The sequence below is a fragment of the Nilaparvata lugens genome, chromosome 2 (assembly GCF_014356525.2).
Source record: "Nilaparvata lugens isolate BPH chromosome 2, ASM1435652v1, whole genome shotgun sequence".
Classification (NCBI taxonomy): Eukaryota; Metazoa; Arthropoda; class Insecta; order Hemiptera; family Delphacidae; genus Nilaparvata; species Nilaparvata lugens.
In genome coordinates this window covers 75,790,274-75,816,284 of record NC_052505.1, presented here as the reverse complement: position 1 = coordinate 75,816,284, position 26,011 = coordinate 75,790,274, and the positions used below count along the sequence as shown (strand labels likewise).

Genomic DNA, 26,011 nt, shown 5'->3' with positions numbered 1-26,011 from the left:
TCAAGATGGCCTCGACCTGAGCAGCAAGAGTACAGGTTTCTTCAAAGTTAAATACCTTGTTGAATGTAACTACACGGAATATGCGTTTGAAATTTTTTACCGCATTCTCCCAGAGTCCGCCGAAGTGCGGAGCCCGAGGGGGAATGAAGTGCCATTGGATGTTGAGTACAGACATAGTGTCATGAATATCTGATTTGAGACGATCAGAGGACAAAAATTCGTGGAGCTCACGTAGCTCATTGTTGGCACCAACGAAAGTTGTGGCGTTGTCCGAAAAAATGGAATGCGGGATGCCACGACGAGCAGAAAAACGAATCAGAGCGGCAATAAATGCCTCGGAAGTAAGTTCCGAGACAGTTTCAATATGAATGGCACGAGTTACCATACACACAAACAGCGACAAGTATGCTTTAGAAAAAGTACGAGATTTGGGGCCGCCTACACGGATGGAAATAGGACCGGCGTAATCCAAACCACAATTATAAAAGGGAAAATTAGCCTGTACGCGGGCCGCTGGTAAACTACCCATGATTTGCTCAGAGCGAAGAGCCGAAAAGCGAAAACACAATATGCAATGCTGCAATACACTTTTGATGGTGCGACGGGTGGAGGGAAACCAAAATCGTTGTCTTACACTGGCCATGGTGGCCTGCACCCCAGCATGACTTAGACGACGATGGTGAGCAACAATCAATGCACGAGTGAATTTGTGATTGCTAGGCAACAATATTTGATGTTTGTAATCAAATGAAGCATTTGCATTTTGCAAACGTCCACCAACTCTGAGCAGAGAATCTGAATGAATGAATGGTGACAAGGCTTTAATAGAACTATTAGGCAATAGCTCCTGATTTTGACGCAATGCTTTAAGTTCGGCAGAGAAAGCTTCTTCTTGAATAGATTTGAAGATACAATTTTCAGCTTCTGAAATTTCAGAGATAGTTAATTGACCAAAGCACGGAGTGACTGAATTTTGTTTTTTACAATTATGAATGAACCGTAGAACATATGCTGTTGTACGAACGATTTTGTGATAGGTGGAGCAACTATTGATTATACCTGAAATAACATCATTACGAGACGAAGTAGTAGCTAATACCTGAACTGATTGAGAATTGATTTCCTGAACTAATACCTGAACTGATTTCTCTAACTGATGAGAGACGTCATTTGAAGTTAGAAAATTCGACATGACCCTACGGGGAGCGGCCACAGGTGAAGCGGGGAGGCACGAACGAGGTGCTGCAATAGGACGAATAGCTTTACAAGGACCAAATATGACCCAACCTAGACTGGTTTTCTGAAGAATGGGAGCGTTTTGAGCTAGATACAATTTACCAGGCTGAAGTATAGATGCGAATATGCCAGCACCAAGTAACAAATCTACAGGTTTAGATTGATCAAACAGTGGATCCGCTAATTTGAGTTCAACAGGAATTGAAATTTTGGAAAGATCAATGTTCACACTAGGAACATTAGATGATATGCTATCAACTACAATACAATTTTCTTCAACCGACCACGAACGATCAGCAGAAGACAAGCAAACCGAATGAGAAATAGATGATTTGGTCTTATTCTCACCTACACTATGAATCAAAGTGTCAGAATACAAGGTAACAAGTGACAATTTTTCAGCCAACCTAGTTGACATCAAATTACAATCAGAGCAAGAGTCTAAAAGCGTGGTTGCTTTAATAAATTCCCAACTAGAAGTTTGAACCAAAACTTCAGCAGTAGGTAACAAAGCGACAGTTGATTGCTGTTGCAAACACAGAGACGAAGTGGAGCTCATTGTGACATGAGAGTTCTTCTGAGGCTGTTCTGCATGAGAAACCGCTTGCTTAGTTGTTTCCGCATTCTGAACCATGACGGAATTCAAAACAGCATTCTTACCCTTGGAGGGAGCAAAAGATTGAGAATGAATAAGATTTGAAGTTACCTTATCCTTAGAAGTAGGCTGAGTGTCCCGTGATTGAGGATACGACCTATGAAGAACAGTGTGGTGACTCTTGCCACAAAGTGTACACGATTTGTCCGAACAAACATGATTGGGTGCTAAAGGCTTGAGGCAATTATAACATAACCTTTTGTCACGGACAGCATTCCAACGATCAGTAACCTGTAACTTCAATAATTCATTACAACGATTTGGAAAATGACCAACAGAATTACAAAAACTACAAGGTGACATAGAAGAGGTAGTAACCTGCATCCTAGCTTGAACATTCGATTGATTTTGGTTGAACTTCGGCTTGCTATGAGCACCAACCGAGTTGGATGTACCTTGCTGTACATTTCCTTGATGATGGTTAGCTGAGCTTGAAGCAACAGCTTCCATGATTTTGCATTGTGATTCCAAAAAATTCCAAAATTTATCAATGGTGGGAATGTCGTGTATACCAACACTCTTTTCCCATTCTCGAACAGTAGCAGTATCCAACTGCAACAACATTTTGTGCATATACAACAAGTCCTTGATTTGGACTCCAAGTTGAAGCACTTCGAGTGCGGTGATGTGGGACTTGCAAAAGTCAATGAATGCCCGTAATGATTGCGGACAGTTACGCTTTATGGTAGGCGATTCAATTGCTGTGACGTGCCTGGCAGCAATTAATCTCTTGTTGTCATACCTCTCCCTTAAGAGGTTCCATGCAAGCTGAAAACCATTTTCGTCAGCTTCAATGTGTTCCACTCTAGCAAGAGCTTCACCACTGAGTGATTGACGAAGATAGAAAAATTTCAATGAATCATTAATGTTATCTTGATTACCAATAATATTAGTAAAAGCACTTGAGAATGCTTGCCATTTTGAAAGCTCCCCATTGAAGCGTGGAAGCGGAATCTGAGGCAACTGAAAATTTGCCAAAGGTGCGTTTTGAGATGTTGGCCGCTGGGAAGCACCAGCAGTGGCCTCATTGATGCGTTGTCTGCTTTCAAAGGCAGTTAATGCAGCGTTTGCCTTAGAGGTAATGGAGATAAACTTATTGAGTATCTCAAAATGAGTTGAAGTGTCCTGTGCTTGCAACTCTGAATTCCATAATTGTTGATGTATCTTATCATACTTAATTCTAAGTGAACCTAGTTCGTTTTTTACAGTCAATAGTTGATAATAAGTGGCTTCAGTGTCCACAACATAATCGTTATAGCTGGTTATGAACCAATCTATTTCCTGGTGTAAATTGTCTCTTGTATTGAAAAGAGCAGAAGGCTCAGGAAGTGAATCTTCCTCATGATCGGACATGCTTAAAAATTAACAGAAAAACCTGAGTGAATGACACGATAGTGCACTGTAGCAATGCGATTGCTGCGCCAATAAGCAACTTTGGGTGCTGGTCCAGTACGCAGAGAGGCACGCCTGTGCGTTTGAGGCAAGTTGTATCAAGCTTGCTGTGCGGCGAGTCAAGTAACAAGCTCGCAAGGCAGTGTAGTTTGCCGTGTGTTGTTTTCTCAATGTGCAATAGCCGTCTGTGACCAGTTCAGTGCGGTTCAGTCTCTCAGGGTACAAGATAGTTGATAGCTGGTGCATACACGTCGCAGCGTGCTTTGAGTTGCAGCCAGTACTGAAAATTTGAAACAAGTGTGTGAATGCTTAATATTAAACAATATAAACATACAAAGGTACAATGAAATAAGATATACTCTAGAGTGGGACCTAATCATTGGCGTCAAGCTAGACTATTAGGCACATGGTCACTGAAACCCCAAGGTTCAAAGACCAAGAAATGGGTAATAAAAATTAACAATTATCCTAGGCAAACTGGGTCAAAGATGACGGGCAGGAGGACCAATTTTTACAATTGGTCCAATTAACAATTATCCTAAGTGAACACTGGATCAAGAAATCCGGCCCGGAGGACCAATTTTTATGACAGAATCCAAGGGCAGGGCAGTGGACTGTGGATGATAGTTGGTATAAATACCTACAAATAAATCTTTGAATTCTGTGCATAAAAATACTGATAGCTTGAAGTGTGGTAAGTACGCCAATAAAAGACTCAATGAATCAACAATATAAGATTTAATAATAGTAAGATAATAATAGGCAGATGGCCATATACAAAAAACATTGAGTCAAATATCTTGAGATCAATAAAATAATAATAGGCAGATGGCCACATACAAAAGCAATTGTAAGTAGGTTAAGTCTTTGAATCTTTAAATAATAATAGGCAGATGGCCACATACAAAAACAATGAGTCAAATATCTTGGTATCAATAAAATAATAATAGGCAGATGGCCACATACAAAAGCAATTGTAAGTAGGTTAAGTTAAATATCTTGGGAAAATTACAACATGTGAAATAATGTAGAGAAATACAAAATTTAAATGAAATTAGGTCAATGACATTAATGACCATTGAAGCCTGACAATAATTGAAAAGGTAGTATTAATGATACCTGAAATGAATATAAATTGAGTGCAATAATGAAGGTTCCTGCTGTAAAGTACAATATTAATTATTAAAAAATGACAATAAGTTAATAGGCGTCGGTGGCCTTAGTGAATCACTTGTAAAGCCAAGGGTAGCTGTCAAATCCAATGAAATAGTAGGCGACGGTGGCCTTAGTGAATCATGTCAAGAAAGACATCAATAGAACGATAAGTAGGCGTCAGTGGCCTCAGAAAATCACTTGTAAAGCCAAGGGTAGCTGTCAAATCCAATAAATTAATAGTTGCTACTATTGAATACAATTATATAGGCGTCAGTGGCCTCAGAAAATCACTTGTAAAGCCAAGGGTAGCTGTCAAATCCAATAAATTAATAGTTGCTACTATTGAATACAATTATATAGGTGTCAGTGGCCTCAGAAAATCACTTGTAAAGCCAAGGGTAGCTGTCAAATCCAATAAATTAATAGGCGTCGGTGGCCTTAGTGAATCACTTGTAAAGCCAAGGGTTGCTGTCAAATCCAATAAATTAATAGTTGCTACTATTAAATACAATTATATAGGCGTCAGTGGCCTCAGAAAATCACTTGTAAAGCCAAGGGTAGCTGTCAAATCCAATAAATTAATAGGCGTCGGTGGCCTTAGTGAATCACTTGTAAAGCCAAGGGTAGCTGTTAAATACAATGAATTAGTAGGCGTCGGTGGCCTTAGTGAAATGAATGTCAAGATAGACATTAATCAAAAAATAAGTAGGCGTCGGTGGCCTCAATGAATTGAATGTCAAGATAGACATTAATCAAATAATAAGTAGGCGTCAGTGGCCTCAGTGAATTGAATGTCAAGATAGACATTAATAAAACAATAATGATGCATACATAAATGAAAATTGAAAAGAACGATTTACATAACCTGAATAAAATTTTGAAGAGGAGATGCGGCCAGGCAGACAGGCAATGACTCCGCAATACCAACAGGAACAGGACATCAGCAAGCGATGAAGTGATCTGGCCATGCGATGACAAGCATGGAAACGTCCACTACAGCAGGCGAATCCCCCAATGGAAATGTAGGCTGGAGCAAGTAGAATTCCAAACGAATAATCCGATCTTCAAGTTGTGGAGTTTTTGGATTGATTTCCAAACGGTAGAGATGATGCACTTGAAAGTTTGAGTTTCACGAGGTGAAGCCAATTGTAGAAAAATGGCAACTGAAGCCTACACGAGGTTGTAATTTTTGACAAAGTTTATCAAAGCAATATGCAAGCAATCGATGAATAATTTAATCACAATTGAAGAATAGAATAAATGAATTAATTTGAAGAATAATTCACACTTTAAAAAAGTTCTGTAGATCAAATTAATAGCGATGAAACGCTCACACGAGGTTGCAATTTTTGACAAAGCTTATCAAAGTTTAACAGAGTAACTGAGTAAAGAACTCGATGAATAATTGAATCACACTTGAAGAATAGAACAAACGAATTAATTTGAAGAATAATTCACACTTTAAAAAAGTTCTGTAGATCAAATGAATAGCAATGAAACGCTCACACGAGGTTGCAATTTTTGACAAAGTTTATCAAAGCAATATGCAAGCAATCGATGAATAATTTAATCACAATTGAAGAATAGAATAAATGAATTAATTTGAAGAATAATTCACACTTTAAAAAAGTTCTGTAGATCAAATGAATAGCGATGAAACGCTCACACGAGGTTGCAATTTTTGACAAAGTTTATCAAAGTTTAACAGAGTAACTGAGTGAAGAACTCGATGAATAATTGAATCACACTTGAAGAATAGAACAAACGAATTAATTTGAAGAATAATTCACACTTTAAAAAAGTTCTGTAGGTCCGATGAATTCAGATGAAAAGTTTAGACCGGGCGCGAGATGCATACCTGACGACCTCCATGAAAAGACAAAGAGACGCTGCAAGCTACAATGAAAAGAGGCAAGATGCCGGATGTGTTAGAAACGTAGGCAAAGCGCTCGCAACCGAATGGTGAAAAAGTAACAAATATCTAAAAGGTAAGATGCCTAAAGACAAGATTAAATTCTAAAAAATCGAATAGCACAAATATTAAAATTGCAACGGCAAACAATCCGACGAAAAAGGTACGAATAGAAGTATAGAAAACCAACTTGACTAGAGTAGCAACGTGAACCTTGACTGTGACGTCACTGGTCAGCGCAGACGCACAATGACGACATGATGTCTACGTAGTAGCGGAACGAAAAACAAGTGGAACCGTTCCAATAAATGCTTTGTCAGATTTTACAGGACTATTTAAATAAAGATCAGACGTGACTCTCTGACAAAATAGTTTTGAAAAGTTATCTGTGACTCATCTTTGAGATTTAGTTCAATTTTCAATTTTATGCGTATTGCTCGGAATTAATTCTCTGGGTAGTTTCAAATCAAATAAATAATTCAATCATAATGTAAAATATAGTAAAATCACCCAAAAATCAATAGTATTACAACATTTTACAAACAAAAACAGTTTATCATTACCTACTACGAAATGAAGAGAAAAAGGCATTCGGTACACAAGATTCACTTTTATTGTCCGCTGGAGTTTGTTACACTGTAATATGTTGATGATTCATTGTTATACTGGAATGAATTAAAAATATAACTAATTCATTAAATAATTGTAGGAATAGAATTGATCACAATTCATGACTTTTCAATTGGCTTATGATGTAAGGAATTGTGATTAGTTTCATGTATCAGTCCAAGCTCTAAAAAATCATTAAACTATAATTCAAGCGCAGGTGTTGAGAATCAGTATTTGAAGAATTGATAATCACTGTTGTTAGAGAGAGTGTGTCAGACTATTAGTGACCAGGACTACATTCATATCTACAAAATAATTGCTCATCTATATAACTGTACTATCTTCAGTTGATTGGACTTAGCCATTATCCAATTCGATAACAAAATAATTTTGTCGCGAGATGTCACTGATTTTGAATTGAACGTTCGTATCCCAAACATATGAGTTGTTTATTTCAGATTGGTGGTTGCCACTGTGCCAGCTCCTCCCGATTCTCCAGAGGTGAGTGAGGTTAGCGACACTGAGGTTCTGCTCCGCTGGAAGCTGCCCAGAGACAATGGCAACTCTCCCATTCTATGCTACAATCTCCAGTACAAGGAAGCAGGTGAGTCATAATTGCAATCATTGATCATGTATGTATTTTGGTTGGTAAATCAATTTTAATTCCAACAACCATTGATCTCATCTTTGCTAATATTAAGTGTCGCTGTAGATAGATACTGGAAATGATTTACAAGAAACCACAAAAGGTCTGTAAAGAGAAATAATTAATGAAATACAGTTAAAAGTGTATCTTAGTCTTCTTCACAGACCTCAGAGTCTTTGATTATTCAAATAGTTTATTTCAAAAGTTATTCAGACAACAAATGATCTGAAATGTGGTTCAAGAACACGCATTTTGTACCTGGAAGACACATTTCTGAGTGTATTCTCGAACTGTTTGTTACAAGACTTCTAAAAGTTTCCAATAGAAAGTTTTCTCAGAGAATATAAACGTTTTCATGAATGAAAGCAGAATGATAATCATTCATTTATCACCAGATCTAAAAATGTAACGAACCAGAAACTGGCAGCTAGCCTACAGTAGAACCTTTTAGCAGGTGCTAAAAACGGGATAGAAAATCGTATTATAAATATGTTCAAAACCGCGGTTCCACGAGGGCTTTTCTAAATTTTCGAGAATGGCTCTGCCAAAATTAAAGTTACGCCAAGTCTGTAAAACTTCATTTTAAACTGTCGAGAGAGAGGATATATACGACTGATATGTGAATCAATTATAAAATAACAAAAAATTCTTCTGAATTGACTTTTCAAAACATTTATTGGAAAAGTAATCCACGTCTATAACTGATTGTAGAATTTATTAAACATTATAATAAATTATTATATGAATCGATTAAACAAATAATACTGTATATAACACATCTTATAACTCTATGTGCCGGTGGAACAACAGCCGGTCAAATTTTAACCGTGATTAATTCTACGAGAACCAATCAGAGTACCCGTCTTTTCAAAAACGCCTTCTTTAATTGATACCCGTGATATTAATCACGGTTAAAATTTAACCGGCTGTTGTGCAACCGGGCCTATATCTCACATAATCTTATAACAAACCAGGCACGTTTTAATTAACTCTGGTGACCAATTTGAATGGAGTTCATATCACCTCTATAGAGAAAATAGTATGCTTTAGAAGGCTAAAAAGTTTTGCATTTCCAATTCATATATAATATTTTTTCTATGAACGTACATATTATGTCTCTTACAGATTCATTGGAATGGACAGACGTGGCAAGCAACATCGATCACGAGTTTTGGGTGATTAGGAATTTGAAGCCAAGCACATCTCATCAGTTCCGCCTGTCAGCACGAAACAACATTGGATGGAGTGCTAAGGGCGTTCCCACCGAACCCTGCAAAACCAAAGATGCTGGTAAAAATAGATCGAGTTTCTGTTGCAAATACCTTATTAGTAGCCTATATTAGTGCACAGTATCCAATGATGCATTATCATTGCACCATTAGCGGTGCATGGCTGTACTAAGGTGATATAATATTATATTTTTATTTCTGGTTCAAAATTTTTCTTAATAACTCAATATTTTCAAGTTCTGAGAGTTTATTGACTGTAATCATTCTATTATATTCGGTTTAATCACATCAAATTCAAACTTTCTAGTTTATTTATTTCTGGACTGAAAAGTGGACTCGAATCAATTCAAGTGGGTAGCATAACATATAATTTTTTATTCATTCATAACTCTACCTTCTTGTATTATCATTCATCCTATCATCATCACCTGGGCTTAAAATACTTCTATAAATTCGCCTTTGTAGAATAATAAATAAATATGTAAGAAGTCCTTGAACATTAAGTTTTATTTTAACATAAATGAAACAGGCAAAGTTCAAACTTCACAAATTTTCACAGATCTGTTCCTCCCCAAATTTTTTTACAGATCCAATTTTTTTCATTTTTATTTCACAGATCGATTTTTACAACCCAAAATCAACTCTTTATTTGTATTTTTATCTATTATTTGAAAATGAAAGTTTTATGTTTCATGAGAACTTTATGAATTTAAACTATAATACAGTGTCCCGTAAATTTCTAGGGAATGATTTTCCGTTGATTTATGCAATGAATGTTTAATTATAATTTCTGGAAGTAGAACGGAGTGACCAGTACATTCTGAAAATACCGACAGCTCACCAGAAAAATTGAACAAATACTGAATAAGAGTATGAGTATCTTCGATTCCTTCAGGGTTTGTAGTGAATTGTCTATTTTGATCGAATCAGGAAAATAATATTTGAATTATTCGATGATTGTGGTAATTGGAGCTAACTCACATTTACTTCTTGTTAAAACATTTTTTTTTCGAGAAGTTTTTTGCAATTTGATTGTATGGTATGATATGTTGTGATATTTCTCCATAATTGAAACAATTAGACGTTGATGTTGTCAATACCACTATATTTGTTCAAAATAATTCACATTACAGTTAATTAGTTCACATTACATCAATTCACATATAACATTATTTACATATTAATTAACATTACATTACATTATTTACATATTAATTCATATATTACATTATTCACATATATTGAACAAATATAGTGGTATGGACAACATCAACGTCTTATTATTTGAATTAGTTTTTTTTTGCTTTTGTGATAGAAGGAATCATTAGAAAACGCAAATGAATTATTCACTTCAATAATATTATTCTACACAGTTCCACAACTTACTTGTAATAATTTATTTTTCTTAATCATAGTTATAAACGAATAATCTAATAATTCATCAATGTATGACTTGTATTTAATATAAACAAATTAACTAATTGATTTTACTTGTGCAATTATTGTATAGCATGAAAACCTACGCACAGCATTTATATTTTCGTGTTACCAACATTTGCTGTACGGAAGTCTACTGAGTATTTAATCTACTAAATTGTAGTTTAGTTTAATAATTCATTAAGAATTGAATAGCTAAATAGCGCCTCCTTATTTTAATCGTAGAATGCTAAACATTAGCCGCCAACCTATTATTATAGCTTGGCCAAATAGGTTAGATCTCTAAATTCCGGGTCTGCAACCTGAAACTTTAGGTCTATTTATTCATCAATTACCATCATCCGCCCCATTACCTTGATGTAGAACTTTTACGGATAACATAATGAACAGATAATGTTCATTTTGATTTCCCAAAATCTTCAAACCATTGTATTATGATGTGTATATTCTATATAGCATTGTATGTATTCTATAATGAGCATTGTAAAAATATTCCTCTTCATACAAATTATTTAGGAGCGCCGAAAATATCAGTGACCAGCGCAATGAAACACTATCAGACAGCTTGTGAGAGTGGAAAGGAAATCGACACTGAAGAACAGCGCATCCACAATTTGAGCTACGAAGTGGAGTCCTCACCAATCGAATGGAATGATGCCAAGCCCACCAATAAATATAGCTTCATTTCTGAAATAGCCAGGTAAGTAACTGCATTTCAAATATCATACCGTATATCTCTTGCGATCATAATGTAGCAGTTTCCATTTGTATGATACTGTGTCCAACACAAAGTATGATTGAACAATCATATCGCCTTATTTATTGCATGATTTACCTCCCATTAATAAATATTCTATTTACTGATGTTTATATGAATATTAATTTACATTTAGAACTGAATTCTTTTGAGATCAGTAGATGAAGATACTTTATTATCAACATTCTTTTCAGATATGGTTAATGAAATTAAACTAATTTTTTTTCAACACTTTTTCATAGTCATAAATCCTACTTACTTTATAAGGTAGACTTATTGACATTCTCTTTCTGCTCACTTCTAGAGCGTTTAACTTAGGCTACTTACTTTAGTGGTCACTCGTATCCCAGTCGATATTTGGCCTCAACAACACAGCCTCTCCAACGATTTCGGGCACCATTATTATTACGGCGTTATCCTTATTTATCCCAATCTCTCTCATGAATTTCCGGGCCTGGATTCACCATCATACTTCATAACCATTACATCATAAGTTTCCTAGCTTTTACTTAAAGAGAAAAATTTCAAATGTTGAAAGAACTTTTTTTTTGAAATTAGTATTACTTTTATGAAATATGATGTGGCTCTCAGAGCTCACAAATCTAATAAGAAATTAATCTATTGAACATCTGTTCAACCTTCTATTTGAATAGAAGCTCTGTGTTTGATCTTCAGCTAGATAATACTACTTATTGAATGACTTATCTGGTGGCGTAGATTAGAATAAATTATGAAGAATAATTATTTTGCTGAGTGGAACCAGCCGAGATCAATCTGTCAGCTGGTCCTACTTAGTATTCTGCTGATCCTGAATGCAGAGTGACCACGCTTGGGGCAACCCAGCATTTAAATTTATAATACGTGATCTTGGGGTAAATCAAAATGAATCATTACAGTGCTATAATTTGCCGGCCAGGAAAGCCATACGTCTAAAGGTGCGTACAGACTTTCGCTCTGCTCCGCAATCGAACGTCACTCGAGCAGAGCGATTGATGATCGACCGGGGAGCAAGAGTGGAACGCGAGAAGAGCTAACATCTCCCGTAACGTTCATGATCGGTGCGACTGCAGATCGGGGGCGGAACGATTGCAGAGCGATGGTAGAACGAGGGCGGAGCTTGCGCGGAGCGGGTTGGAGGCGCGTATATCTGTACGTAGCTTATGGCGTTGCACCATTCAGTCTGCTACCGCTACCTGGTCGTGGGCCAGGTTGAATCCTGCTGTAGGCACATTTGATTATCTCAGAAAATCATTCACCAACTACTCATTACCTACACACTAGCTAAAATATCATGTGGGCATCATCCGCATTAGAAAAATCTTTGAAACATTAGTCCTGCTTTCTTTAAGTTCAATTACACTGTACTGTGGTCCATCTTATTATAATTTTATATCATATTGAATATGTGGTCCATAATATTTTTTAAATGTCATGCCTTGAAAAAATATACTTCAATATGTTAATTACTGTCTCACATTTTGTATCTGGCAATGGAATGGACCTTGTATCTCATGCTTTATTTTGCAGGGGACAATTCTCTTTTGTGGTGAAAGGCTTCAATAAGGAAACTGAGGAAGTTGTTGTAGGCAAAATACTGGACTGCAGTCCCGAAAACAAAGAGAAAGTGATGCAAGAGTTTGAAGCACTCCGTTCGTTGAGGCATGAAAGGATAGCTTGCCTATTCGAAGCATTCTTGTAAGTATGACTGCAATTTAAAAAAATGTAGTTGATTTCGATTGATTTAAGGTTGCTATGTGATGGGCTCCATCAGAGTGGGCTCTTGCCAAATTTTTGAATAGATCTCTTTTCTGTTGTTAATTGACTATAACGACATCAAAATAATATGACGTGACTTGCCTACTTTTAGAAACTACATAATTCCAAATTTTTATACGTTTCAACTATTACCATTCAGTATTTCTAAGATTGTGTATTTTTTGTAACTCAGTTATCAATACTATATCAGGAAAAATGTTATGATTGTTAGGAGGCAGGACACCACTTGTTTGTGCAATTTAGAGGGCGCCACAGATTTAAGAGAGATTCAGGGGATGGTAATTGCATTCCCTATTGCAAATTCATGAAAAATCTGGGCATCATCATGAAAAACTCTTATCTTGATATATCCTACCCAAAAGCGTATGATTATGATATTATTGATTTAATCCTCAATTTCTCCAAAATTTCATTTTAAAATATTGCATTCTGTTCTTGATGACATGCATTAAAAACATAAACAAATACGAGTATAGGCCTACAGTTGAGGAGAGAGGAGATACAACCTGTAAAGGCCTGAGCGTGAAATTCATTCATCAACTCAACTATTAGGTGTAATCTCTTTTCATTCTATTTCAAATGATCTCGACTGTTATTGAGAAACATCCGATCCTATAATATTTTTCTATTTTAGGCCATCAGATTCAACAGGAGCTGTCTTTATTCAAGAAAAGCTTCAGGGCGCTGATATATTGACCTATCTGGCTAGTAAGCATGAATACACTGAACAAATGGTAGCTACTGCTGTTTCTCAGGTAAACTTGATTGTTCTTGAATCAATTTCAAATATTTATTATCGAAAAGTTTAAAATAATATGAACAGATTTTCCAATTCCTGCTGAACTGAGTTAAGCTTACCATAATATTTTTCCCTCGACCTGCTATCTAAATTCGTATCTTACTCTGTCTATGGAAGAGGATACTCAGTTACTAGCGGTTACTACTCAAGTAAGAACGATCTTAGTACAATAAACAATCCTTGTAGAGTTTTGGGAGGCTATAATCAAGTAAATATGTGTTTTAGAAGGAAAATTCAGGAGATTAAAATTGTTGCAGAAAGTTTTTCGAATATTTTCGTGTAATAGATGGTGGAATATGTTGGTGGGTTATCGAAAAAACAAGCGATTAAAGAGAATCCTGAAAATGTTGGCGACCATCTTGTTTTTGAGGTGTTTGTCTGTGATTTCGACAAATTATTATTGTGTTTCTCATTATACTATTCCTAACGAAAAACTTGAGACATCTTCCACGGTTGTTACCCAAATTTGATTTAGGAGTGCTATTTTCGTACATTGCGCCCGGACTATAGCCTTATAGCATTGGATTATTACAAGGACTGCGGCGAAATTTATCCTATCCTATAAAATTAAGGGAGCAATTTCTGTTTATATGTCTGTATGTCACCTGATCCTTGATAACGGCTCTAACGATTTTCACGAAATTTGGAACAAAGTAGGTTTATGATATAAAAATTCGTTTGAACTAGGTCTCATTTCTTGGATAACTCGCTGAAGGACATTAATAGGATAATTCATCCTTGGAAAAACAGCTGATAATTTCGTCCTCTGTCGATAATGGAAGTGAGCGAGCGAGTGCGTGTGTGGGAGTGAGACAAAATAATGCCTCAGCTGTTGAACTATTGCATTCAATCTGTTGATCTCACGAGAAATATTATCCAGCAAAAAATTAATCTCTATTCAGATTGGAAGAGGTCTATATCAGGACCTACAATAACTACCATATAACTATGGTTATACTCTCTGTTGGTACTGTAGGGGGACCTAGATATTGGGCCATATGAATAAAACCAGAGCATGCTCATGAGCATGGAGCATAAGGTAGAAGCATAAGCATTTTCTCATTTTTATATGAATAAGCTTTACCTTATACTCTTACCTTATGCTCCTGAACTCTGGTGCAAATGCTCACGTGTTCTAAAGATTCATTAGCTGATTCACCTTTGTGGCCTTAGTTTGTTTTTATAGCCCACGTAAGCGCTATATGCAAGATATAGACACCGCTTGTGTTTGGTCGTCTGCTCTGTTCCCTATCCATAAAAGCTTTTACTTTTGAGCAAATGCTCAAACTATTTTTTTAGCATGAGCAAAAGGTTTTGCTCACGTTTATTCATAGAAAATAAAGCAAATGCTCCATATTTTAGAAGTATAAGCAAATGCTCAACTTTATTCATATGGCCCAATGTTAATGTAGGGAGACCGAGCTAAAATAAATATAAACAGTACATAGTATATTAACAAATATTGTAACAAGCCTAGTATATTATTCTAATTATTAACTATAAATTTATTATAATTTCCTTTTTCGTTATACATTGTCTATGCTTTTGTACTCGAGCAAAACTCGGTCCCACGATATAGTAGGATTCTTCCTCTTTAGTTATAAATTTTCTATACTTTAGTACTCCAGAACGAAGCTCGGTCCCCCGATATTTTACGTTTACTGGTTATAAAGAATGGTTTATCTTCTCCAGCATGATAATTTGCAATTATTATCGCAACACTACCTACCTTAGTTGTTATTGTTTTGAGAAAAGCCTTTAACAACGTAGAGCAAATATTTTCCAACAAAAACAATCAGCAATATTATATGAGCAATATAGATAGTAATATATATTATATCAGCAATATTTTGTGACAATTGTATTTGTTCGCTGTATTCAATGAATATATAATTCAATTAATTGATGTTTGCATAGATTTTGGATGCACTGCAGTACTTGCACTGGCGAGGCTTGTGCCACCTGGACGTGCAGCCGAGCAACATAGTGATGGCTTCCGTGCGCAGCATTCAAGTCAAACTCGTCGACTTCGGCTCTGCGCAACAAGTCAGCAAGTTGGGAACTATTGTACAGAAAACTGGATCTCTTGAATTCACTTGTAAGTTATAATGGTTCCCCATCCATTTGAGTATAATATTAGTATGTGGTTAGAATTATTGAACATTTTTTGTGCTTGATTCTTAGCTAAGATGTCATGGCAGGCTAATTTTGACTCTTGAATATTCTAAAAAATTACTTTGTTATCGTAATATATTCCTATCTACAATCTACTATCATATCACAATTTATCTACCATCCATTCCTAATACTGCTTATTGAACTTTAAAAGTACGGTATTCATTCATCTACGAATCTCCTGAACTTCAACAGTATTTTATTCATCTACGAGTCTCCTGAACTTCAACAGTATTTATTCATCTACGAATCTCCTGGATGAGGTTTCACTTCCTAGAAAACCCACACAATTGTACCTTTTTGTGGCCTTATTCAGGCGACTCAACCCATATTTCCAAATTTATGAAAAAAGTGAATTCGTATGGACTTTTTGTGTGGATTCTCATAAGGGAACGTCCAGTTCAGGCCTACGGTTTTAATTTAGTTCACTGCTCTCTGCGTATTTAGTTATCTTGAGGATTTTTGATATCTCGAGGGTTTTATAGATAAAACGTTAAGCTATGGTTTCCTAAAAAAGCGGTGCCGTTATTTAGCGGCCGAAATATTCCGTTGTACAGTGGACGTAATATAGCGGCCGTTAAAGCGGTAAGCATACATGTAAACTTGGAAGACGGTGTTGATTATGTTGCAGAACGACACAGACATAGAGAAAGCACTGTTCATTTATTTGGAAGATAAAAAGAGTTATCTGAAGAACATAATCGTTTGAAAGAGCGTGAAATATAATAGAATAATGTTCAAGGACTGGAATAGTTGAATGACCCGTCTCTCATTGGATGCTGATAGCCCTACTCCTTCTGAACCATCTGTTGAAACACGAATTTTCAAGTATTCCACAGTGTATTCCAGGGCTATTCCAGTGTATTTCAGGTGGGCTTGTTTGTAGTCTCTGCTCTTCTCATTATACAAACATTCATTACTTTTTACAGAACAAATAACAATTTCGTCGTCTTTAGTGCTTCAATTCATATTTGCACTAATTTTGAATCGAATCCAAATTCTCACCGCTACCACAGAAAAATGTTCCAAGAATGCTTGTCCCCGCTATGACGGTCGACTCAAAAATAACGGCTCCATTATTGTGCGTCACGGTTATCACTAGCTTGCTTGAAGAAGCCAACACCATGGGCCATATGAATAAAGTTGAGCATTTGCTTATACTTCTAAAATATGGAGCATTTGCTTCATTTTCTATGAATAAACGTGAGCAAAACCTTTTGCTCAAGCTCATCAAAAAAATAGTTTGAGCATTTGCTCAAAAGTAAAAGCTTTTGCTCAAAATTGTATGAATAAACTAGAGCATTTTCTCAACTTTTGAAGCAAATGCTTCAAAAAAGGTGAGTCTAGTCTAGAGCAGCTTATCACCTTTTGCTCATTGTAAAATGGCTCAACTAGTTCGTATGAGGAAACTGTTCTAGATACGATCACAACCAATAGTTGAGAACTATAAATCTCTTTTTAGATTCAACCATGATATATATCACCATTATCCCTACAAAAGAATAAATACAAAAGATGTTACCTGTTATAAAGATAGCCATCACAAAATAGGAAATAGGCATTTAATAAGATGAGAGTGTAGACGATTATAAGAAGGCTATTTATATATTATAAGAAAATGCTGAAGATTATTATAGAGATGCCATTCTTTTCACGCTATTATTTCATAATTTTATAAACTCAACTAACCTAAAACTCTATTCATAAATAGAAAACAGAGCAGCCGACGCAAACACAAGCGGTGCACCCTACTTGCATATTTAGCGCTTCCGTAAGCTATAAAAACAAAGTAAGGCTACAAAAGCGAATCAGCTAATGAAAAATCTTTGAAATACGTGAGCATTTGCTCCAGAGTTCAGGAGCATAAGGTAAGAGCATAAGGTAAGAGTATAAGGTAAAGCTTATTCATATAAAAATGAGCAAATGCTTTTGCTTCTACCTTTTGCTCATGAGCAAAACCTTATGCTCCATGCTCTTGCTCATGAGCATTTGCTCTGGTTTTATTCATATGGGCCCATGTGAATTATATAGCCAACATTTCAGTGACCTCACCCACCGCCACGTTACGGCCGCTAAATAACGGTACCGCTTTCTTAGGAAAACATAGCGCTTAATGGCATCCGATTTAGTGTCTGAAGAGTTACCTTGAAGGAAGTTTATAAAAACAGGCCTCATACACAATGGATAAATGGATAAACTGGATATGAACAATATAGCGAAAATTAACATCAGCATAAACGTGCTAAAAACTTGTTAAACATAATTATAAGCGTATCGTATGTCTAGAAAATTGAACTTGAATTCTACTTATTTTCAAGATTTTCCTCCACTACATTTTAAGTAGGTAATCGAAGAATTGTGATTCGCACATATTTTCAATGTGTAATATGGATATTATTAAAACTTCTAGCACCGGAAGTATTATGTGACGAGCCTGCGTTCCCCACATCAGACATCTGGTCTCTGGGAGTCATCACTTACATTCTGTTATCTGGAAATTCGCCATTTGTGGGAGCCACCAACGAAGAGACAAAACAGAATATCAATTTTGTAAGATACAGATTCGAACATCTCTACAAGGAACTCACCCAAGAAGCTACAAGGTTTCTCATGCTCATCTTTAAACGATCTCCGAGGTAAATTAACGTACTAACTAACGTTATAACAATAATTGATGTTTAATTGTATCTTTATTATGATCTTCACGATTCACCTTCCATGACAAACTGTTAGTTAATAATTCATTTTTGAAGTATTTTCAACGACACTATTTGACCGTAGTGTTGTAAAAAATAGTTCAAAACGAACTATGATCTTTATTTTTCAATTTAAAACACCTTGACTTTCTACAAAATTAAACACTTAATGACGGTTGCAGAAAAACCGGTTAAATTTTAATCGTGATTAATTCCACGAGAACCAGAGAAGCCATCTTTTCAGGAAAGCCTTCTCTGATTGGTTCTTGTGAAACTAATCACGGTTAAAATTTAACCGGGTTCTATCCTTGTAAATTAATTGAAATTTCTCCAAATTTTTCAAATAACTAGTATATTTCCAGTCTTCGGCAATTTTTTATTTTTGCCAAATACAATAAATATTTTTACAAATAAAAATTATCATTGAAATATAATAGGTAGTTTTTAATACAATATACATGGTGTATCATGCTGTCGCTCCTCTGTGATGTATAGTTTCGAGAAATAGGCCTATAAAAAATACAAATGTAAGTTACCCTAACATTTGAAAACCCCCACCTCCATAGTACATTTAGGGATGATAAGTCATCCCTTACAATTATATCTACAAGACAGACATCCCTGTAACTGCATAACGCCAGATAATATTGTTTATTCTAGTGAACAGCCTTATTGTAGACCGTTATAATATAAATAGGCCATTGTTTTAATTTGAAAACAATAGGACATGGTACTTTGAGTGGTAGCCAATTTAGAAGCTGTGCATACTAGTGGGTGAATGAAATATTGTTTGCAATAGTAGAATTTGTGTGTACTAAGCAAAACACTTGAATTATGTGATATTTTTCGACTCTTGCTCTGCTCGCGCTCTTTGTTTTCAGTTACGTTTCTGATGTACAACGTATGCATCAGACTTTCATAATACAAACTGCATTTTGCAAGTGCTATCTTTCTCCGATTCCTCATTGATAATGTTATGTATAATTTGTAGACGGAACAGCAATCTAGTGTTGTGAAGAAATGTTTTATAATCATCATTTCCAATAGAATTCATACAATAGTTTAACAGTTTTGAACTTTTAAACTGTTGGAAATTTGGCTTTGGACTTGACGAATGTAATTTTCTCATCTTTGAGTGCTCATAAAAAGTTCAAGTACGTTAAACAAACGAAAAAACTGTATTGGATTTATATTAATTTTATTTGAGATTTCTTACTCTTTTCAACCATATCCTTGAAATTAGATTTCGACTTATAGTTTTCTAGATGATGTAGTTTTTCAAAAATATCGAAAAATCTACATATCTCGAAAACTAAGGTCGATTTAGGAAATTTTGATGGATATTTTTTATTTCAAATTTCATGTAGAATATATTATTGTCTTCGGCTGTTACACATTTCGTGGGACACCATGTATTTTCACAGTACATTGTGGTGTGGAATCCAGCTTGAAGTTATCAATCTACTTATTGATTGATTAGTATTCACCATGAAATGATTTTTCTTTTGAATGTGACTAGAAGCATCAATCATTTTCATCAGCAATATTTTATTGAGATAAAAAAGTATAAACATAAACATCAATCTAGTATGATTGGCCATAGTCATGAGGTTTAGATACTGGCTTAGTAAACCATAGACCCGGGTTCAAATGCAACATATTTTTGAAAGGCCACTGATATGATAAACCATATGTTTTCGTTGTCATTGATTCATTCATAAATATCAAATGTTGTTGATCCGTTACTAGTAGAAAGTCATGTTCAATTTTATTTGATTAAAGCTCTACAAATGAAGAGTTTACTTATTTCAATTTAATCAAATAAAATGCCGACAAAGAAAAAGACAAAAACGATTGAAAACCGTAACTACGAAGAAGATAAGATGGAATCACATATTGACAAGTTTCTCAAGCCAAAGGAATTATCTATCGACCCAGATTCGCCTACGGCAGAGAGAGAGTGGAAACATTGGAAAAAGACGTTCGAAAATTTCTTAGAAGGAACGACAACCAAAGACAAAATGAAAATATTGGTAAACTTCTTATCACCTGCTTTATACGAAATTGTGGAAAGCTATACTTCATATGAAGAAACTATATCCATGTTGGAAGATATGTTCGTTAAACCAAAGAACGAAATTTATGCACGATACTGCCTTGCTAATGCAAAACAACAAATAGGTGAGTCCATTGATCACTACTATTCTGAACTAAAAAGATTAAGCTTATCATGTAACTTCACTAGAGTGTCAGCCGAAGAAAACAAAAACGAGCATATTAGAGATGCTCTTGTTTCAGGGTTATGTTCTATTGAAATTAAAGAGAAACTTTTTCAACAAGGAGATTTGAGTCTACAAGAAACCGTTTCCCAAGCACGTGTTCTTGAATCCGCAAAACATATGCCGACTCCTTTAAAAGTACTTGTTATACAAACTCTGTTGAAGAAAATAAAAACATAAGCTTGAGTGAATCTTTCTCAGATGTTAATGCTGTAACCCAAAATCGACAGGCAATTGTAGAGAAATCCGTTCAATGCCAACGTTGCGGATATAAAAAACACTCAAATTCTCAAGAATGTCCTGCAATAGGAAAGACTTGTCATAAATGTTCCCGAATTGGACACTTTTCCCATGTGTGTAAAAGTAAAACGCTCAAAGAAAAACTAACTACGTCAACTATTACTGCAGCTGGTATAGCCAGTAATCTTTCTAAAGCTACAATTATTGTTTCGGTGAATGGAATAAATACACCAGCTCTTATTGATACCGGAAGTGTTGCCAGTTTTATTGATGAAAAATTTGCAAAAACAAATAAATTTAAAACTGCATCAGATTCTTGTTTTATAAGATTTGCATCTGTTCAACATAACACCGCTACAAAAGCATGTGTTTATAGCAATATTGTGTACAAAGGAAATGAATACAACAATATTAAACTCTTGGTATTAAAAGAATGCTGTTGCAATGTGATACTTGGTCACGATTTTTTGATGAATCACTCTATAATAAGTTTAGCATTCAATGGTAATAAACAGCCTCTTGTAATAGATAATAATTCTACAACCACACCACCCTTGAAAGATTGCCTCTTGGTGGAGGCCATGATTAAACCATGTTCCCTTTTCAATGACTTGACTCCCGATTGCCACCCAATAACTACCCGATCCAGAAGACACCCACAAGATGACTATGAATTCATGAAGAATGAGGTCAATCGCCTCCTTACAGAAGGAATAATTGAGGAAAGCCAGTCCAGTTGGCGTGCCCAGCCTTTCATTGTAACCAATGGACAGAAGAAACGAATGGTCATAGACTATTCACAGACTATTAATAAATTCACAAATTTAGACGCATACCCTCTCCCATTGATCGAAGATCTTGTAAACACAATTGCCAAGTACAACATTTTTAGTACTGTAGATTTCAAGTCAGCTTACCATCAAATACCGATTCTTGAGAATGAACGACATTACACTGCCTTTAAAGTAGGCCGAAAACTTTATCAGTTCAAACGAATACCATTCGGAGTAACCAATGGAGTAGCTGCCTTCCAACGGACTTATAGAAAGAGAGAATTTGAACGACTGCTTTGCCTATTTGGATGATGTTGTCATTTGCGGTTCAGATCAAGAAGAACATGACAGAAATCTTAAGAAATTTCAACAAGTAATTGAATTGTATGGCTTGACTATAAATGAAGAAAAATGTAAATTTTCAAAAAAATCATTGAAGTTCCTTGGGTATGAGATAAAACATGGAGAAATTAAACCTGACCCAGAACGCCTTGCACCACTCATGAACTTTCCACCCCCAAGAAATGCTAAAGAAATGAAACGACTCATGGGATTACTGGCTCATTACTCCCGATGGATTAAAAACTTTTCTCAAAAGATTCACCCCCTTGTCCACATACAGAAATTCCCTCTATCTCAAGATCAGATGGAAACTTTGGAATTGTTGAAAAATGAAATTGCTTCCGCGGTACTGCTCTTTGTTGATGAAAATGTACCATTCATAATTGAGACAGATGCATCAGATTTTGCAATTGGTGCAACATTAACACAAAATTCTCGACCAGTAGCCTTTTTCTCACGAACTTTGTCCCAAAGTGAAACCAGGCATTCAGCTGTTGAGAAAGAAGCCTATGCCATTGTGGAGTCTATAAGAAAATGGAGACACTATTTACTACGAAAACAATTCACTTTGATCACTGACCAAAAATCAGTCACATTCATGTTTGGCACTCAACACAATAGAAAAATAAAAAATGAAAAGATACAAAGGTGGCGCCTAGAATTATCTGAATACAAATTCAACATAGTCTACAGACCTGGAAAAGAAAATGCACCAGCTGATGCACTCTCTCGTATATGTATTACAGCTGGTTGTTCAACATTGAACTCAGCTTTGGCAAAATACCATGATGAACTTTGTCACCCTGGTGTAACTCGTTTCTACCACTGGCTCAGAATGAAAAATCTCCCCTATACTGTAGATGATGTAAGGAAAATTTGCTCCAATTGTGCAATTTGCTCTGAAATAAAACCACAGTATATGAAGACAAAAGGAAATCTCATAAAGGCAACAAAACCTTTTGAACGAATTAATATGGACTTCACAGGACCCGTACAATCAAAAACAAGAAATAAATACCTACTGGTGATGGTTGATGAGTACTCAAGATTCCCTTTTGTATTTCCTTGTCCAGACATGACTGCGAGAACAGTCATAAATTGCCTGGTCTCATTAATATCAATGTTTGGCCTTCCAAGCTATATTCACACAGACAGAGGAACATCCTTCATGTCAACTGAGTTGAAGAGCTTTCTTGGCTCAAAAGGGATAGCAACTAGTGGATCAACGCCTTACAATCCGAGAGGGAATGGTATTTAGAGAGTAGAGCGATATAATGGAATTATATGGAAAGCAATAACACTAGCTCTAAGATCACGAGGACTTGATTCAAATCGATGGGAGGAAGTGTTGCCTGATGCACTTCACTCTATTCGATCTCTTTTGTGTACTACAACAAATTGCACCCCTCATGAACGAATGTTCCTACACATGAGATCCTCAACAAATGGACAGTCATTACCATCTTGGCTAATGAGCCCAGGACCAGTTTGGCTGAAGAAAATGAACCGAAATTCAAAGCAAGATTCATCAGTAGAAGAAGTTGAATTGATTGAGGCAAACCCAGAGTATGCTCACATTCGTCGCCCTGATGGACAAGAGTCCACTGTGTCGCTCCGTCATCTTGCCCCTAAGATAACACGAAAATCTAGCCGGGTAGAATGATATGATAAACCATATGTTTTCGTTGTCATTGATTCATTCATAAATATCAAATGTTGTTGATCCGTTACTAGTAGAAAGTCATGTTCAATTTTATTTGATTAAAGCTCTACAAATGAAGAGTTTACTTATTTCAGCCACCCTCGTGTTTCGGATGGACAAGTTAACCGTCGGTCCCGGCTGCCCAAAAGCAGTCGATAATTCATGTAAAATGAAATGACCCTGAAATGGATAAGGTACAACCTGAAAACCTGACACCAGACTTGAGCCAACCAGAGGACACTCGTTATTATTATTATCAACATTATTCAGAGAATCTTATTAATCAAATTGCTACTGAGAAGAGAACTTATTAATGCAGTAGTTATGTGGTATTTGCAACCAATACAACTTGTGAATGCTATGAAACAAGCAAATCAGAATAAAACAAGTTAATAAATAGAGCATGTCATTTTCGGCGTGTTTCGAATGATTAGCTAGTTATATATTTTTTATAATGTTATTATATTTCTTATAATTTCAGTAAACGACCGTCGGCTGAGGAATGCTTTGAACATCGTTGGTTATTGCCAACAGATTATATGATAAAGCGAAGGGAGCGAGCTGTATTCTTGGGCATGAGATTAAAGGTAAGATACTTCTGATATTGCCAACACATTTGTTTATTCACATTATTTCAAGAATCACTCCTTGTTAATGGAATGAATACATGATGTTTACGACATTTCAACTTACTTGATGAATTTGGAATCTTCCAAACATTTCGTTAGCAAATTGATCCAACTACCTTTGAAATTATTTTCCACAGCTCTTTATTCTTCAGCAAGTTTGATCACTCTAATTGTCTACTTCCATGTGTTCTGTATCCAGCACACTGAATTTGATTAAGAATAATCATCATCATCATCATCATCATCATCATCATAATCAGTATTCTGCCCTTGGACAGGTCCATACATGATTCCTCCTTCTCCATTCCTCTCTGTCCTGTGCTATTCTCTTCAGCATGGAGCATTCTCCCTCCTCTCTGACATCATCCACCATCTTCACTCTCCTCCACCCCAGCGCCCTCCCTCCCTCCATTGCCGTCACAAGGAGGCCGCCATGCCTCAGCAAGTGTCCCAGTCAATTCCGCTTCCGTTTCCTTATCACTGACATGATATTTCTTTCCTCTCCTACTCCACGCAGTACCTCCTTATTCCGCACAAAATTTAATTCTTTAAGAAAAAATACAAAATCACAGCCCTTCTATAAAAATATAATTCTATCACACACTACATACTTTGATTGTCTAGGGTGTGCACATTGTAATTTAAGATCGGTTTTTTAATCTGATATTCACAAAAATTATAAATATATTATGAATACGAGATTAGCTGAACCAGATTTTGGATTCTTGCAATACTTTTAAACAGGATTTACTTGCATTGATTTTTAAACTTCATTTACACTTAATTGGATATTTGTTGATAATTTTCAGGAAATCTGCGAGAAGTATCATTCACAGAATGGATTGAAACATTGGGATCCGACTTCAGTTCTAGGAAAAGGACCTATAGCCAGATCTAATAGTATTGAAGAAGAATTGACAATATAAATATTACGGCATTCCTAATGATTGTTACTGTTAATGTTTTTTATTATTGTTTCATCACATCATATTCAATGCTTCTGAAACTTCTGGCAGCTCTCAATAAATTGAGACTAGCCAATTACTTTTTTCAAATAAATTATCATCATAGATAATGATTGAGGTTGACAATTTTCAAGATTCATTCATTGAAAATACACGAAATCCAACAGGATAATTCTTTATTGAAAAACAGAAACACTTTTCTCCTCTTAAATCTGTTATAGTACCGTAGCTATACAATTAGAAAAATACATCATGAAAGATAATTATACAGATTTTTCTGTTAATTTACCAATTTAAAGTCGAATATAAATCAAAGTGTATACTTGTATACTTTTTCAAGAACTTAACCACGAAACATATTAATTTGAATATTATTCGTGCTCATTATTTATCTCTCAACTGATGTTGTTACCAAAAAGTTGTCTTTCATCTTGATTTAACGAAATAAAATGTTTTACAAATAAATCGACTTGAATGTTGAAATCACGTTTCATTGATTCTTGATATGACAATTTCAATAAATTTATCCTCTCCTTTCGTCACTTTTTGCAAATTATAATCCAAATGGACTTTAAATTAAATAATAAATAAAAATACTGAAAAATTG

General features: G+C 35.5%; 1 protein-coding gene across 1 annotated transcript in view; it reads left to right on the top strand.

Moving 5' to 3' along the window:
* LOC111047862 (obscurin) overlaps positions 1–25,884 on the top strand; it is a 210,177-nt gene extending 184,293 nt beyond the window's left edge. The window contains 9 exon segments of the mRNA XM_039420189.1: positions 7,418–7,563; positions 8,731–8,895; positions 10,788–10,971; positions 12,556–12,723; positions 13,439–13,559; positions 15,521–15,701; positions 18,189–18,414; positions 24,292–24,397; positions 25,249–25,884. Of these exon segments, the coding sequence (XP_039276123.1) occupies positions 7,418–7,563; positions 8,731–8,895; positions 10,788–10,971; positions 12,556–12,723; positions 13,439–13,559; positions 15,521–15,701; positions 18,189–18,414; positions 24,292–24,397; positions 25,249–25,365 (1,414 nt within the window). The 3' untranslated portion in view covers positions 25,366–25,884.
* Positions 25,885–26,011: the final 127 nt, after the last annotated feature.